The sequence below is a fragment of the Pygoscelis adeliae genome, unplaced genomic scaffold (genome assembly GCF_000699105.1).
Source record: "Pygoscelis adeliae isolate BGI_AS28 unplaced genomic scaffold, ASM69910v1 Scaffold300, whole genome shotgun sequence".
NCBI lineage: Eukaryota > Metazoa > Chordata > Aves > Sphenisciformes > Spheniscidae > Pygoscelis > Pygoscelis adeliae.
The window spans coordinates 2,642,142-2,659,796 of record NW_008824004.1 but is presented as its reverse complement, the minus strand read 5'-3'; the positions used below and the strand labels follow the sequence as shown (position 1 = coordinate 2,659,796).

The following is a 17,655-nucleotide window of genomic DNA, read 5'->3' as shown; positions in this document are numbered from 1 at the left end:
CTGTGTTGTCTTCTTCTACACCCCCAAAGCATCATGCAAGCGGTCATCTATATCCAGTGTAATTTTGAGTATAAAGTTCTTCAGCTGTACATATATGAGAGAGAGGACAACATTGCTTTCATAATATTTATGACCTCTGAAAATACTGGACAGAGGAATTATTGCCTACCCCATACTGTGCACTGACAGACTCTCAGTGACAGACTGAAAGGGTCATAATCTAAGACATTAGCTCCTGTATTTCAAGGGTGTCATATACAAAACAAAATAACAACAGAGGCCAAAACAAGAGAGCCAAAGTTTGTTTAGAAATGGCGTTTGAGAAACAAAGGTTGTGATGCATGGCTTGACAATTGACAAAGTTAATTAATTATTTGTTTGTGAGTTTTGAGCAAACACTTTGGCTCTTATTTAAGCATGCAGTGAAGGGCAAAGCCCTGGAAAGCAGCTGAGTTAGATATTTTAATGAGTTGCAACATACAAAGATGCCAACCTTGGATGACATTTTAGAGCAGATCGGAGAATTTGACTTCTTTCAGAAACAAGCCCTCTTTTTCTTATGCCTGCTTTCTGTTACCTTCACTCCCATTTATGTGGGGATTTTTTTCCTAGGATTTACCCCCGAGCACCATTGCCACAGCCCCGGCATGGCTGAGCTGAGCCAGCGGTGTGGCTGGAGCCTGGAGGAGCAGCTGAATCACACGGTTCCTGAGTGGGGCGGCCATGGGGCCAGTTTCGGCAGCCGCTGCAGGAGGTACGAGGTGGACTGGAACACGACGGACATCAGCTGCACCGACCCCCTCGGCAGCCTTGTGGCCAACCGGAGCACCGTCCCCCTTGGTCCCTGCCGGGATGGCTGGGTCTACGACTCCCCGGGGACCTCTCTTGTGACTGAGGTAAGACACAGTTTGTCCAGCAAAATCACTTTTGCCTGCACACATTGAAGCTAAAGGATGCTGGATTGGTGAAGTTTGCTTTTTGTGCATAGCCTGAGCCTGACTGCTAATAAATAGTGAATATCAGAACTTGCTAGGGACTTAGAGCAAAGATTTGTACGGATAAATAATGGGAAATGATTGCTTTTCCTGGGAGGATAACACTGCAAGCTTGTCATCAATCAGAAAACGGCTATTCTCATAATTCAGTATTTCAGTCACCAAACAGCACCCCGTAGCCCAAACTGAGGAACTGCACATTTGAGTGATAATCCAAACAGATAATCACGTACAATGAACAAGAAGTAGAAGATGGGGCTAAATTTGTCAGATAATGAGTTAGCAACAGCAGCATTCTTTTCTTCCAACTTACACTATCTAGAACAGGTAGTTTAGAAAGTGAAAAACTGTGTAGACCAGTACTAACAGTCTAAAAGCCATGCAGAGACCTGAAGCATAGGAAGGGCCTCAAGAGACCCTCTCTTCTACTTCTCCTCCAGTCCCAAATCTGTATTAACTATACCTAAACCATGCCTAGCAGATGTTTCTGTAACCTGTTCTTAAAAAACTGCGATGCTGGATACTTCACAGCTTCCTTGGGCAGGGTATTCATATTCCCTTGCTTTGCTATCGTCACCATTACAAAGCAACTCCACCTCACTTTCCCTTGGGACAGATGGGTTGGGGCAGAGAAGAGCACTCCCAGCCATCCTCCGCATTAGTCGAGCCAGGGAAACCAATCTAAGCTGTTTGGTACGGCCCCAGCAAACTTGTCCAGGTTAGAAAGAGATTAAATAAGCAGCCAAAGACATTCATGCTTCTTTCTGGGCTGCAGTCTAGTTACACCTGAATGAATATTTCCAGCTGTAGAGAAGTTAACACCAGTTTGCCCTCCTCCCCTCGCTGGGTGCGGGTGGGTAACCTGTTAATTGTAAATCAAAAGCAAGTTACAGAGTACTGGTTCACTGCAGAGAAAAGTCAACTAAATCCTGGGCGTTTTGCCAGTCTTAATGAGGAGCAGGACAGCCATCTCTTGGCTCCCCTCCGGCAGGGCTCATGGCAGCCCCACTGCCTCTCACGCCCAGCACTGCTTTCACGCAGCGAGATAATACACGGTTAGAGACAGGCCTTGGCATCTGGGAAGGAAGTAATGCTCCAAGTGTCCTCCAAATTTCAAACCAATAGGTGGGGAGGAGAGGGTGAGATTTTTCTGAACTTTTTAATTTGTTCGTTCAAAGTTTCTCTCCCTTTCCCACTCTCATGTGTCATTGTGCAATCATTTTCCAGGGTGTAACTTTTCCACAAAGTTTGGGAAAATCCGGACAAGATGTATTGCCGATGTCAGTTTAAGAGATTAGAGGGTTTCTTTTCTGGAGCCTGTTTTCTAGTTGTGTGTCATTGGTTTCCTTCCTCCTTGAACAGCCATGGTTTGCATTGAATGTTCCTGTGCTTCTAACTGATTGTCCTTGCAGTTTAACCTGGTGTGTGAGGACTCCTGGAAGCTGGACCTCTTCCAGTCGTGTGTGAACGCTGGGTTTTTTATTGGCTCCATGAGCATTGGCTACATAGCAGACAGGTAGGTAGTATGTAGACAGGAGTGAGATGAACTGTTTCCTCTGGCTATCTGCTTTCTGCACGTTGCTGAACAACATTCATGATTCAAAGAGAAAATGAAGGCAATTAAAACCTGATTCAAAAGGCCCGTGTGTCACTTACAAAGGGGTGGATGGTGGTTCCTAAGCCCCTACTTTCAAAGGCTGTTGTGACCTCTCAGTGGCTCCATGGGGAAATCGCACATTTGCAAGTGAAGAGGTTTTGTTTTCTTTCACAGTGGCAAACTGCAATGCGAGGTCAGAGTTTGAGATGAAATTTTAACTCACGCACCAAGAACTATTTGTCCATCTTTGTGATAAATTTGTTTCACATTAATTTTAACAGTATCCAGATGCCCATAAATCAGTTTCAAAATAGGAGAGTTTTTCTCAGATACAGAAATAGAAGAAGTTGCTCCTTCCTAAATTTGCTTTGGTCTCCCTTTTTCTCAGTTGGCCCTGTATGTAGCCAGATCTAGACCTTATTATCCCTCATCTCCTCTTTTCCATCACAAATGTCATTGTGCCATATATTTGCCCAGTGGGGTTTTTTTTAGGTTAGACTCTGAACAAATTTAATGCTTTGTAGCTAACCTTCTTGTGCATGTTTACCAAATTTTTCAGCAAAATGGCAAGAGAGGCTGAGACTGGAATTTGAAGAGGTGAAGGTAACCCGGGATGAACAATCCTTCTGTAGAGTCAGTCTCTCTTGGAGAAATGTTTTTTTTCTTTGTATTCTCAGAACATAGGAGAGCACAATGAGCAATAGCCTTTTCCTCCCATGCTGATCAGGCCCCAAAATCATCTCTGTTGTACAGATATTGCCACTGTTCCGTTCTTTTCACTTTCCCTCTCCTCCATGGGGGAAGGTCCACGGGAAGGGGCACAGCTGTCCCCATGGTACTTCTGCAGTGTCACAAAATAAGGATGGGACTGTGTTTGTCTCGCTGGTCCCTGCTCCCATGTTTCACTGCAGGCAAACACTTCATCGGTTAGGTTGTGCCCACCACCTTTGTGGGGAAAGTGGCTACCACAGTCCTAGCTAACCCCAACCTGTCCCTCCACACAGACAAATCTGCTTGTGAAGAAGCCCACCTATGCATGGATTGGACAGACCGCTTTCCAGCCCTCAGTAAATCATTATCTTACTGCCAGTAAACCAGACCATGTTTTTTTTAAGCTTTCTGCTTAAACAAATTTTTCATCAGAAGACAGTGATTTATCAAAGTAACTCTTTCTGGCCACATCGTGTGTGCGGCTACAATTTTGGCAAAAAGCTCTCTCAGGTGAAAGACATCAAATGGTTACAGCAATACCACAAAGATCTTACATCCAGTCTTCAGTCCTGGGCTGGACTCCCCTGTCTAATTTGAAGGACAAAGGTTAACATGCTTATGCCAATTTTTGCTTTTCTTCACATGTATTTTGAAAGATCTTGGTTTCTTTTTTGCATCGGAAACATATGTCAGCCTCTCCATCCTCTCTTTCCTTTAAACACAAATTCTTGTTTTCTGGCCAATCTTCTAGTGAATTTGAAAGTATTCCATCCTTTTCCCCAGAACGGACACTTAGATAATGATGCACAGCTTATGGGAGCAAAGGAGGGGATATGTAGCAACCGCTCATCCAGGCATGACGGGACATGAAACAGCAGCGAGCAGATCCTGCAACTATCAGGGGCGCCACTCTCGAGATCACCTTTTCAGCACAGAGATGAATTAAGCAATCATGTTCACTAGCAAAGGCATTTCTTGACAGCGTATGGCTATGTGAGCCAATAGAAACCAGAGCTCCCAAACCCACAGCCATTTATATCTGCAATGCTCGCTCTCTGTCAAAATACTGAAGGATCTTTTTACCAAGGTTTATTATCAAGCAAAAGCATGAAAAGACATGAGGGAGGAGGATATCATTGTTGCTAAGATGAAGCACATGCATGTCGTAGCATCGAGGGGCTTTCTACTGCTCTGCTCACTGCCATCCTGCCCCAGTTCACCGCGGTCCCTGCACTGCAAGCACCTGAGAGCAATACAAAACCCCATACCCAGAGAGTGTTGTGCTGAGGGCAAAAACAAAGGCAGAAGTCTCAAATTTAGTAGAGGGAATGGGAAAAAGGCCCATGAATTCTGTGTTTCCTGGATTTGAGATATCTATCCTCTTCTTGTCAGACAGCCTGAGTGCAGCTAGAGTGCTAGTTTTCCCCTGCATTAGATTGCTGCAACCCACTGTACTTGGGACAACTCCTGCAAATGTTTCAGGTGCTTCAGGGGAGGTTTCATAAGCTCTTTCCAAATGTGCTTCTCTCTGAGGGATTAGCCCTACTCATTTACTTGATTGGTCTCTGGGCACACATCCAGGCGCTGACTTTGACATTCAGGAGTCATAGGTGTCTTGGAAATGGCACCCCTGTGTCTCTAGAGAGCTCCCACGGTCAGTGCTAACATGCAGCACTTGCACCTGTGCCACTCAGAGCTGGGGCACTGAGAAAGGGCCTTCGAAGGAGAGGGCTCCTCTCATGGTCTGATGAGGCTTTCTTGGGCTGGCCTTTAAGGCAAGTCAAAAATGTCTGTATGTCAGGCTCATGACAGGAGGACAGTCTGAGCGATGGGATCTGCTGATGTTATTGTGGAGAACAGAAGACATTTATTTTGGCTGGCATTTATTATCATGCTATTTTTGTTAGTGGACATTAACTAATTTAATGGGTTTTATAAATCGTACTTCTAATTGAATATATATCTCTGTCAGACAGAAAACAAATGCCTTTCCAGTGTTCCAGTAAGCTTGTTTCTTTTGGAAACAATTTATTTCTGACTATCAGTGAGTCATGGTGATACAGGGAATGACAAATAACAGGGACGTACAAGATCCTCTTCAAGAAGCGCTCAATAGTCAGCCAAGGTTGATGAGAAAATAGGTAACAATCACAGTTATCAAACAAGATCCCCATTAAAACGCTATTGCAGCTCTGAAAGACGGGCTGAAGAGCCACACCAGAGCATTTGAACTCACTAGCTAAGTCATTAACCAGAAGTGAACGACTACCTGAAAACACAGGACTGGGGAGTCCCCTGAGCTTCCATCAAGATGAAAAATGCTGCAAAGGGAAGAGCAGATGCAGACTCCTACCCAAAATGAACAGAGAAGAGGGGGACCATCTTCAGCCTCTTCAAACCCTTTGGCTTGTCACCCTACCCTGCCAGCAGCTGAACCTGTTTCTTCTCTTTTCTTCTTTCCCTTTGCAGGTTTGGCCGCAAACTCTGCCTCCTGGTCACAGTCTTCCTCAATTCAGCCTCGGGGGTTCTCATGGCCTTTGCACCAAGCTACACCTGGACAGTCATCTTCCGCCTGATACAGGGACTAGTCAGCAAGGGGGGCTGGCTGACAGGCTATGTCCTCAGTTACGGCAGCTTGCAATTACACTTTCTGGGCAGGAACCCCCTGTTTAGCAGCAGGGCTGACCCCTGTTGGTGCCATCTGATTTTTAAGGAACCATGTGTAACAAAAGCAGACAGCGACACTGTTCTATTTACTGCCAAACTGCACCTCTTTGCTTAAATGCAGGTGTTTATGACCCAATCTTGCACCAGCTCGTAGACATAAATGGAATAATTAGGAGGCAGCTCTGAAAACTAGGGAGCGTTCATACCTGGAGAGGCACGTGCCAAAATGAAGGACAAGGTCTAGAGACAAGAACTAATTGAAAATGCTGCAAAGATGTATGACACTTTTCCGGGAAAGGCAGCAAGTGGTGCTGTGAGAGATAACATTTGTGTTTCACAGCGTTGGTGCCAAAACACTTTTTGCTGTGCTGTTTCACGTCCTTGGCGGGGGGGAGGCTCTGTTCCCAAGCCATACGGGAGGAGGGAGATGGAGGCAAGCGAGTGCCAGCTGTCTATTTTATTTTCCCATATAGTTTTTAGCTAGAAGGAGCAGGAGGAAGAATGCAACTTTTACCCCGTGTTGATGGGTGAGGGCCTGACCCTCGAAGGCAGGGGCAAAGTCCCCAGCTGACTGGCACAGGAGGAAGGGTCAGGACTTGTCCTGTGCTCTACACCAGGGACCCAGACCTGCTCTGCTTTCCCATCCAAACCCACGCCCGCACACCGTGCTGCGAGGGCACGGCTAAGCACAGGGGCTTCACGTGGTTTTAGCTGGCAGGAGCTTTGGAGTCACCCCGGCTCTCCAAACCAATGTATTTTCTCTGTGCCTCATACAACTTGTCCTTGCAGTTGCAGAATTTGTTGGCTTAAACTATCGGAGGGCAGCGTGCATCATTTACCAGGCTGCCTTCAGCCTGGGACTCATCATCCTCACTGCCCTGGCTTATGCGCTGCCGCACTGGAGGTGGCTCCAGCTCACAGTCACACTGCCCAATTTCTTCTTCCTGCTCTACTATTGGTAAGTGCCCGCTGTTACAGCTCCCAGCAACGCCGAGCCAGAAACAGGGGACTGTAACTGGGAGTCGAGGCTTCTCTGTAGGGATCGGCCATAGCGTTACACGTAGGATTACTAAGACGACATCAGATCAGATCTGGCATTTTTCTGTTATTCTGTTCCCCCTGCCCAGGGCTTTAGTCTGAATCACCTAAGAGCAAGGGACTACCTGCAACATGTCATAACGCTTCTGTGTTTGGAGTCCTTGCCACCCATCACAAACTAATAAGTCGTTATTTCTTGAACAGTACTTGAGCTACTGTGAGAAGTGAGTTTTTCTAAACATTGATTAAAATCACTTTTTTTTAAAATGCAATCAACAGACTTTTGTTGACTATTTGCAAAAAAATTGAGTGAAAATGCTCCTTAGAAAATTCCATAACCAGATCAGGGAACAGATTTGGGAGGATGTTTTTGTTTGGGTTTTTTTGAAAGTTTATTTTTAACATGGAGAAGCTGAAGGATCAGGTTTACAGCTGTTCTCTTTTATATCCACAAACCATTAGGCATTTCTAAAACTTGTCAACAGAATTTATCTCAGACTAATGTTTCCAAACCATAATAAACTGGTTTTATCCTTTTAAAAAAAAAAAAATCTGGCTATATTGTCATTCAAGTGGAGCACAAATCAGAGTGCAATCACTGACAGACACAGCTACCACTGAGTTCAATACTGCCCATGGATATTCAATACACCGTAGGATCATAGCCTGAGAAATTCAGTTCCATTTTCATTTTCTGTGTACCAGTAATGTGCATTCTCCTTCCCCGTAGCTGTCACGCTTATATGTGTTGCAGGTGTCTGCCTGAGTCTCCCAGGTGGCTCATAGCTCAAAAGCAAAATGACAAAGCTATGGAAGTTATTAAGCACATCGCCAAGGGAAATAAGAAGAAGCTACCTCTCTCTTTCCAGGTGACTGCACTGCATTTGCTGCATATATGCAAACCTCAAGGCAAATAATGTTATGAGTTTAGGATCGGTTTGGGTTTAAAGTAGGGAGCAGCTTGGCGACCAAAAGCACTGCAGTTCCCTAAGGCATAGGCAAGTGAGTTTTCTTCTCTTTGACTGCCTAGGACCCTCGCAGAGCATACTTGGGAAAAAAGGCTTGCAAAAATAGCCAGCAGACAAGAAAAATTCTTCCTTTAAGTAGTATCAATCAACAGTAAACTCGCCAAATCTCATGACTTAAAATTCCAGAACATCCTTATGCATTAATTTTTTTAAATGTTGCTTCGTGTCGTGCAACAACCTTATACATGTGGCTACACAGATATGAAGACTGTCTATAAATTTTCATGTTTCCTTTCCCCAAAACACTCTGGAGAAGTTATTTTGCCCTCAGTTACTTAACTGGCAAATGAAAACCCTCATCCTCCCATTAATCCAGAGGAAAATATTCATTGCAGTGTTCATCACACTCTCCCCTGCCCACTGTAATCTCTTGTCCTGTTGCTTGTGCTCCCAGAATCTCAACTCCGAAGATGAAGACGGAGAAAAGCCGAAACCTTCATTTCTAGACCTGGTCAGGACACCTCAGATCAGAAAACACACGTTTATTTTGATGTACAGTTGGTAAGGGAAGGTTTTTGCAGCCCAAATGGAGGTGTGTGATTCAGTGCCCTAAATCGTCATCATTGATTTAAGTCTGGTTTGCTCCCTACCAGCTGCAAATCTCAGTTCTTTGCATAAACTCTCTCCCAAAGGGTTTGGCTTCATTTGCACCCTCTTCTCTGCCCAGGTTCACGAGCTCTGTCCTCTACCAGGGGCTCATCATGCACATGGGAATAGCCGCTGGGAACATGTATCTGGATTTCCTCTATTCTGCTCTCGTCGAGTTCCCAGCTGCCATCATCCTCATGCTAACACTGGATCGCATTGGCCGTCGCTACCCCTGGGCTGCGGCAAACGTGATGGCAGGTGGTGCCTGCCTCGTTACAGCATTAGTCCCAGACAGTGAGTCATGCAAACCTCCTCTGTCAATGAATTCTTTCCCTGTCTCTTGGTTATTGCCCTGGAAAATAGAAAACAATCCTTCCTAACCTGGCCCATGTCAGTATTGTGATCCAATGAAGACCAATACCGTAAAAGCTAACGTATGTCCCACCATCAGCATTTATACCAGCTAATAAGAGGCTGGAGAAACGGGGTGAATTAAATTTCCAAAATGGCATCAAATCAGATGGCAAGTCTGCAGGTGCTAGATCATGAAGTATGCCATGTTAAGTCCACAACTTTTGTCTGGCTGAAAATTTGGATTTGAATGCACAATTGAGGGTTTTCATCCAAAAATCCCCATGTTTTTTGTTTCTAATCCCCATGTTTTCCTGTTTCTAAAAAGGAAAAGTGTACGGGCACATGCACACAATTAAACACCATCTGGGTACAGTAAGTGCTTTCTGCCATCAACAGTGCTGCTGCCACGAATGTAGGATGTTGAGCAACCATGGTGACAGGCACTTGGCTTTTATTTAGCTAAGCGTTCACTCCAAGGCCATAGTCTCAGAGCGATGTGTCCCTTAAGGGCCACCAAATGAAACATCTTTCCTTTTTCTTTATGGAATACAACTAGACTGAAACCACAGACACAACAGTGCCAAACAACTATCAGTTCACGGGGGACAAGGACAAAACCACAAAATGTTACAGGAAAATGTCATAGGCAAAAAACCCAAAGTGTCCAGATAATGGAAACTCATTTTAACAAGCAACTGGGGAATGCAGGGGCTACGCGAGGGACCGCTGGGCTTTGCTGGGGGAGTGCAGGGGTGAGAGTCCTGCAGTCCCGCAGCTGCTGACTGTGCCAGGGCATGGGGAGCAGCAGCGCCCAGGTGAGCGCCTTGCACTGGGGACAGGTACGGCCGGTGAAGACGCTGCTGCCAACCTGGCTCAGCCCATGGTTTAATACCCTGCTGGGCTTGGTGGCAGCAACCGCCAGCAGAGACCCCAGCCTTTGCCTCTTGCCCACACCAGCATCACCAGCCCCGGGCTGAGCCACCTTCAAATGCCATAGCCCAAAGTCCAATCCTCCAGAAAAGGCTTGTTTTTCACCCAGGCAGGCTCTGCGGGGGCGGTGGGGCAGGCAGAGCCCCGACGGGGAGGCAGGGATGGCCCTGGACTCCCGCAGCTGCAATTGCTGCAAACCACATGCAGCAGTGGCTGGTGTCTCAGCTCTGGAGAGCCTCTGCCGGCAGGGCTTATGGGCAGCTATGGGTCAGTAAAATACTGCCCTGGGCTTGATCCGTCCCTCAGCTGGCTAAATGAGGGAGAAACTCAGTGTTCCGAGTGTGCTAATAGCTGAAACGTCTGAAGCCATGATCCAAGGTCACTTTGGGATCTAAAAGTCCACATGGCACACAGAGTTGTTCTGGGCTCGCTCTGTACGCAGGGCTGGGATATTCATTTATTTGCAGCAGACATCTGTAGCTCCAGGTGTGACAGCAATTGTAGAGCACACACTGAGAGACAGGGAGGCAATGCAAACTTGTTCCAGCCTGAAAGCCATCAGAAGCCTCTCTGCAAAAGTACAGAATATCTTGCTGATAAGCAGATTTCAACTACCAAACAAGGCAGCTGCCCTCAGTTTAGTTTTATTGCAAGCAAGAAATGGTGTCTTGCATAAGCTTTTGGTTAATGCACTGGGTAACCCAAACTACTTTGTATTATTGATTTCTCCTCTATGTGACAGCAACCTAGCAAAGTCTCAGGTCTTGGTTATTTACTTGAATGACAAACAATTGCATTATAAATTCTTTATTGAGTGAAACAGAACACCATCATGTGCTGTCCTCTTGACTTTTCATGACAGCAAACTTAGTGTTTCCTTAAATTAAATCTTTAATGCTGTTTTATGTCAAAAGCAGAAAAAAACGTAGTTTTGTATTCCAACCTTAATGTGCACAATGTCTTTCCAGCTCTTTATTGGCTTAAAATGACTGCAGCTTGCTTGGGCAGGATGGGCATTACCATGTGCTATGAAATTATTTGCTTGGTAAATCCTGAGCTGTATCCAACATTTCTCAGGTAAGTGCACCATCTTCTATTAGCTAGTAAAAGCGCTGGGTGTTTCTCTGGGAGAGACTGCGAGAGGCCAGCCCAAGGTTGCAGATGCAGCTGAGGAGCCTGTGGCTCATGCACTGCCCTGGAAATAGAGTTTGTGTGTATAAAACACACTTTGCAAAGGTAGAGGAGAGCTGCTGGGTGGTGCAGCAGAAACCCACCACCTTCCCTGGCCAAAGCCGCTTCCCCACTTCTGAGCCCAGCACTGAGGCAGCAGGATTCTGAGGGGATGTGCAAGAAACCTTCCCAGACACCCTCCAGGCTCCCCTTCCAGTGCAGTTCAGTGAACCAGAAGTCAAATGCTCATTAACATCTCTCCTCCAATATAAAGCTAGTCTTAGAGTCTTGCCTTGTCTAACTCTCTTCCTCCTCACCCTTTTCATCTTGTGGTATTTCTCCGCGAGAGAATGCTCTGCCTGTGCTCTCTGTTGATTATGTTCACCACGATAGGGGCCAGGCCTTTCTAAGCCCCTTCCTAAGCTCCAGGGTGTTATCTGTCTTTTTCTCCCCGAGGCTCATGGCCCATCCCTCCTCCCATCAGCTGCAAATCCACTGGACAGGGTGCTGACCTGCTCATCCCGGCAGCAGGGGTGGGCAAACCCTTGTGGGTCCTGCCAGGGTGCTGGGGTGCGGAGCTGGACAAGGCACCTCCAGGTGACGTGTGTGTGTGCACACGTGTGTGTGCTCGTGCTTTGCAGGAACCTGGGAGTCCTCGTCTGCTCATCCATGTGTGACCTTGGTGGGATCATAACGCCCTTCCTTGTGTACAGACTAGCGGAGCTCTGGCACGAACTGCCCCTGGTCATCTTTGGTAAGAGAGCTGCGAAACGGGTCGGTTGGCCACAGCCTAAACGAATGAGTTTGGTGATCTATTTCCCGCCTTTAAAAAAATGTGGAGGAGAGATGTATATACATGTGTGAACATGTAAGATACAGCTTGGTAAGTCTGTTTCATCTGGGTGTTTGGAAGTTGTAGCAAAGTCACCCCTTAGCCCTTTCTGCAGCGAAGGGGACCCCATGTTTTTGGGACAGCTCTTTCAAGCTTTGACTTCCTCCTGCTGAGCCCTTCCCAAGGGAGCATTGTCTTTGGGTTCTGCCCCTCTCACCTGCGGTGTGGTTACAGGACCTGAGGTCCGAGCAGGCCGGCCTCTTGTCTCCCTACACAAAAGTCATACTCCACCTCTTGCTGGCCCCTCAGGGGGCCCAGTCTGTCAAGGATCCCATGGCAATTTAGGGTGGCAAAGCAGCGTGTCAGCCCTAATGTTAAGGCTGCTATCCTAAAAAAAGGGCTGCCTTGAATGTCTGCTTATGTCTGCTACTGCACATATTCAAATCAGTGTGCCTGCATGCACCGTCTGCCCTGAGTATGGTCATAGCAGGGTCTAAAACTAATCAGAAGGTGAAATTGGCCAGGTGGGCTGGTAGCAACCTTTTGTTGGTGGGGATCAAAAGTGGGGATGACAGCTAGCTAGTGTCACCCCAATCCCATGCCAGCTGGACAACCAGAGCCAAAACCTTGTTTCCTTTGTATTGTGTGCACAAAGCAAGGGAGCCAGACCACGTCTGGGTCTATGGCCCAGGATGACTTTCCAGGCCCCAGATGCACCTCAGAAACATCAGCAATTACTTTGAAAAATGAGAATCACATAGATAAAAAGCCAAGTGTTATTATCACTTTGAGGAATCCTTATTCAATCATTGGGGCAGCTGTGTCTCAGTAAGAATTAATTAGTGACTTGGAATAAAACTCGGGCATGATCATTGCGTTGCCTTTGTCATCCTTGTTCTGTGTTTGCAGCTGTGATTGGTTTAATCGACGGCGGCTTGGTTTTGCTCCTACCTGAGATGAAGGGAAAGACTCTGCCTGAGACCATTGAAGATGCTGAAAATCTGCACAGGTATGGCATTAAGCATCCTCCCACAGAGCAGAGCAACCCTCCTTTACATCTGCAAAATCTGCTAAAAAAAACCATTCATTGTACATCTCCGAGGATCTGTTGGGTTTTGTTGTAGACATATAAATACAGTGGATGGCTGGTGGGTAACTCATCCCTGGTAGCAATGTCAGGCTCTGGGCTCTCCTGTATGATCTGACCAGAATCCACTAATACCTTATGTGGGAGCCAGACAGTAAGAGAAGGTGTGGAGGGCAGTTTCACAGGCCATCTGAAAAGCATCGGTCTGGGCTTTGGTCACTCCTTAGGCAGCGTGTACAGCCGCTCTGCCTTGAGAAGCATCTGTCAGCATGGGGAAACATGTCCTCCCTGCCATGGCTGGCCACTGCCAGCCACTGAAGGTGGCTTTCGAGCAGGAGAGCACCTTGGCACAGCGGCAGGAGATTTCAGCAGCTTATTCAGCCATCCTACCTGCCCAGGGAAGGTGAGGCAGAGGGGCAAAGACACAGCTCCTTGGGGAAAGGAGAGCAGGTTGATGGCATGGAAACCCTACGCGAGCTGGCTGTCGTATCTGTGCAAGTAAAGCCAGGGAACACAACCCTCGGTCACACCATCCTCCCGAAAACTTAGCAGTCCCATCTAAGTGTCTGTGGCTGCCAGCTGCACCCGGCATGTGCCCAGAGGTGCTCACCACCCCGGTCTCACCTCCTGTACACAGCTGTGCCAGTGAGGGGACCGCTGGTGGCCCCAGAGATGCTCACACCCAATGGGGACAAAGCTGGCTGAGGTGTGGTTTTAAATTTGGGGAGCAATGCAGGGAATGTCCTGTGGTTTCAGTGCTTTCTCCTTCTGGCACGGCTCACACCTGCTGGAGCAGCTCCCAGGGTGAGGGTAGAGCTCCACAGGCACTGAAGGAGCCACTCGGATTTACCGAAGCTGGTGCGGAGCCAAAAGGCACTTGGCCTGGTAAAAAATTGGGTGTGGGAGGAAAAGGACCCAGCCTGACCAGAAAGGGATGGCAACGTAGCACAAGGTAGAGCATAGAGAGGTTGCCTGTAGGAAAACTTAGGAAGTCCATACATGCAACCACACACCCAGATGTTACTTTAGAAATCACCTAGAATAACAGTTTTTACAGTAGGAAATGCCAGAGTTAAAGTTACTAATGCTGCTGTTGTGATAGGGTTTCCAGACAGCAGCACAGCTGCAACAAGGCCGCAGAAAGTCTCCAATTTACTCCTTATTCTACTGCTCTTCAAAATAATCTAACCTCATTTGAAAAATTGCCAGTGATGAGACATCCGCTAAACCTAGTTTTCAATTAATGTAAGCGTATGGATTATTTGGTGGATCATGCTGCTAGCCACCAGGAGCATCATCTGCCTTTTCCCCTTTCCTTCCACAGGAAAGAGAGAAGCAAAGAAAAAGCAATTTATCTCCACGTTCTGGCTTCCGAAGCTGCCCCCAAGTAAGAAGCATAGAATCATAGAATCGTTTAGGTTGGAAAAAACCTTTAAGATCATCAAGTCCAACCCTTAACCTAACACTGCCAAGTCCACCACTAAATCATATGCCTAAGCACTACATCTATACATCTTTTAAATACCTCCAGGGATGGTGACTCAACCACTTTCCTGGGCAGCCTGTTCCAATGCTTGACAACCCTTTCAGTGGAGAAATTTTTCCTAATATCCAATCTAAACCTCCCCTGGCGCAACTTGAGGCCATTTTCTATTGTCCTATTGCTTGTTACTTGGGAGACCGACACCCACCTCGCTACAACCTCCTTTCAGGTAGTTGTAGAACACGATAAGGTCTCCCCTGAGCCTCCTTTGCTCCGGGACACACAACCCCAGTTCCTCAGCTGCTCCTCATAAGACTTGTGCCCTAGACCCTTCACCAGCTTTGTTGCCCTTCTTTGGATGCACTCCAGCACCTCCGTTTTGCCCCGGATCTGCCTTTACTGGGGCAGCGAGGCAGAAGGGGGCCAGCAGAGCAGCCATAGCAAGCCCAGCCCTTGACCTCACAAGCAGGGGACAAGCCAGGCCAACGCGGTGATCTCTTCCCCATTGCACGCTCCCAGCTGCTAGCAGTCTGCAGCTTGGGGACTTCCCGAGCCAGAGGTCGTCTGCCCACATTTCTGCTTCAGTCTCTCGTGGACTGTCCTTCCACAAGTTTTTCTATTTGCCTTCTGAACACATTCATGCTTCTGGCATCCCAGGGCATCCGGTAGCAGCAACTCATATGGTGTGAGCGGGAAATTCATGAAGGAACACTTTCTTCTGCTTGTTATAAAACTAAAAATCTCTTTGGGCTGCTCACTCACAGCTCATGTCTATAGTGAGCATGAGTGTATCCATGAGCCCAACTCACCTCCTCCAAGCTACACCTGATTCTGCTTGAAAGCGAGCACGTAGGCAGTAACTGATTTACTGTCACAATTCCCACTATACCCCTCAAAATCTTGGTACTGTCAGTCGGTCTATAGCTCCTGATGCCCAGTAGGTCAGCTTCATGAGACAGCTCCTGCTGCCCAGCAGCAAGCACTGCCACTGCAGAGCCCACTTCGGGAGCCTGGGGCATGCAGAAGCCCCTCTTCCCTCCCAGTTTACTCCCCTTCTTCCAGAGAAAAAAGTACAAAAAATAAGTACTTCTAAGCCCAGACTGGTTTTTAAGCTTTGGCATCCCACAATTTGACTGGATATTAGGCAAGCAGGAAAATGAAAAGGAAGGCGAAGAGGAGTTGGAGGCAGTGAAGCCTCATGACATGGGGGGCTGCATGGAACTACATCATCCTTAGGGATCAGTGACAGGGCAGGGGAAGAAAGGCCCCTCATGGACACCCACTGGGAGCGGCATGAACAATAACAGGACACTGTGCATATTAAAGCATATTCATGTTTGTGTTTATGCATGTTTGTTTTCTAATGCCATAAGTTTGGTTTTTTGCTTGACCAAACTCCAAAACAGCTGCAATGCGTAAGGACTGACACAGGGGGGAAAGATAAGCCAAAAGAAGCGTATGACTTTCTAAGTAGATCTCCCTCAATAACATGCTGGAAAATCGCTGCTCTAGTGCTTTTGAAGGTTGAAGGTTCCTCTCCACAGCCCTTAGGAAGCACTTAACATGTGATTCACGTCATATTCATCAACTTGTGGATATTCTCTGGATTTGGGTTTGTCTCGTGACCAGTCCCAGTTCTGGGAAAAGGCCCAATTTCTTCATATTTTAAAACATTTACAGAATGTAGGATGACACAGTGCCGTACAGTAGGGATGGGATTGGAGCAAGTTGCAAATAAAATCTAGCACATGCATTGTTTTGATCACACAATAAACAGGGGATCTGGAAACTGCATGAGATTTGTACTGGCCTGTAGGATGTGATTTTCTGCCAATTCATGAACCCACGCACACAAGAACACCTTGACAAAACAACCATGTTAAGATTACAGCTTGCAAACAATAAGCTTTAATGAGTCTCTGATCCACCACAGAGCCTGTGGCCACGTTTGATGGGATAAAATTAGCACTGGAGTCTCCAAATAGCAGCTATGCTGGCATGGTGGTGTTTGGATGTCGGTGCTGACAGCAACAGCAGAGGACAAGAGCAGTGCTTAGAAAATGCCGCCCTGGACCACATCTGCAGCCAGGCAGTCCATCAGATGATGCAAGGGAGAACACCAGAAACTTTGTAAAAGTAAAGAGCAATTCTTTCCAAAACCCAGTGACCGAAGGTTGGGTTTTGGATACCCTGAAACATGAAGTTTTTATTTTCTCTTTAGGCACAGTCCTTATACTGTGGTTTTAAGTAGTTGGGCAGGGGACAGGGTCTTCTTAAAAGGCCAGTCTCACTTTCATTAACCTGGACACAGCTATGTCCAGGTGCTCCCTGGGTTGCCTGAGCCAGCCAATGGTTGGGCCCTGAAGTGCTCTTTCCCAAGCTCCAGGGACAGCCCTGCCACTGAGCTGGTTACACTCAGCAGCCCCAGAAGCAGACAAGCTTCAGCTGCTATTAATAGGAAGGGAAGCTGGCAAACTTGTTTTATCTAAGGCAGGATGTTAGACAGCTTGTCTCATACCCTGGAGGAGATCCACTCCTACCACGCGCACAAGACACACAAGCTCTCTGCACTTTGAGATTAACCATGTGCAGCTGGACCAGATTTGACATGTTTCATTGACTTCCCAACTCCAGGAATTAATACATGAATTGCCAAGGTCGCCAGCAAGGAAATCGATGAAGCAGATTTGCCTTTGTGCTCATTAAGGTGCTACTAGAAGCAAATGCCGATATAACTTATAGAATCATAGAATGGTTTGGACTGGAAGGGACCTTAAAGATCATCTAGTTCCAACCCCTCTGCCATGGGCAGGGACACCTTCCACTAGATCAGGTTGCTCAAAGCCCCATCCAACCTGGCCTTGAACACTTCCAGGGATGGGGCATCCACAACTTCTCTGGGCAACCTGTTCCAGTGCCTCACCACCCTCATAGTGAAGAATTTCTTCCTTATATCTAATCTAAATCTACCCTCTTTCAGTTTAGAGTCATTACCCCTTGTCCTATCACTACATGCCCTTGTAAAAAATCCCTCTCCAGCTTTCCTGTAGGCCCTCTTTAGGTACTGGAAGGCGGCTATAAGGTCTTCCCCGAGCTTTCTCTTCTCCAGGCTGAACAACCCCAACTCTCTCAGCCTTTCTTCATAGGAGAGGTGCTCCAGCCCTCTGATCATCTT

The 17,655-nt window shown here is 47.0% G+C and overlaps 1 protein-coding gene across 1 annotated transcript; it reads left to right on the top strand.

Annotated features, from left to right (window-relative positions):
- The first annotated feature begins 485 nt into the window (after positions 1–485).
- On the top strand, positions 486–14,388 carry LOC103918351 (solute carrier family 22 member 2-like). Its single transcript, XM_009325659.1, has 11 exons — positions 486–896; positions 2,408–2,511; positions 5,773–5,927; positions 6,760–6,928; positions 7,763–7,877; positions 8,431–8,537; positions 8,704–8,918; positions 10,877–10,985; positions 11,720–11,832; positions 12,820–12,919; positions 14,322–14,388. Exons 1-11 carry the CDS (start codon positions 486–488, stop codon positions 14,386–14,388), a joined length of 1,665 nt encoding a protein of 554 aa, XP_009323934.1.
- The last annotated feature ends 3,267 nt before the right edge of the window (positions 14,389–17,655 follow it).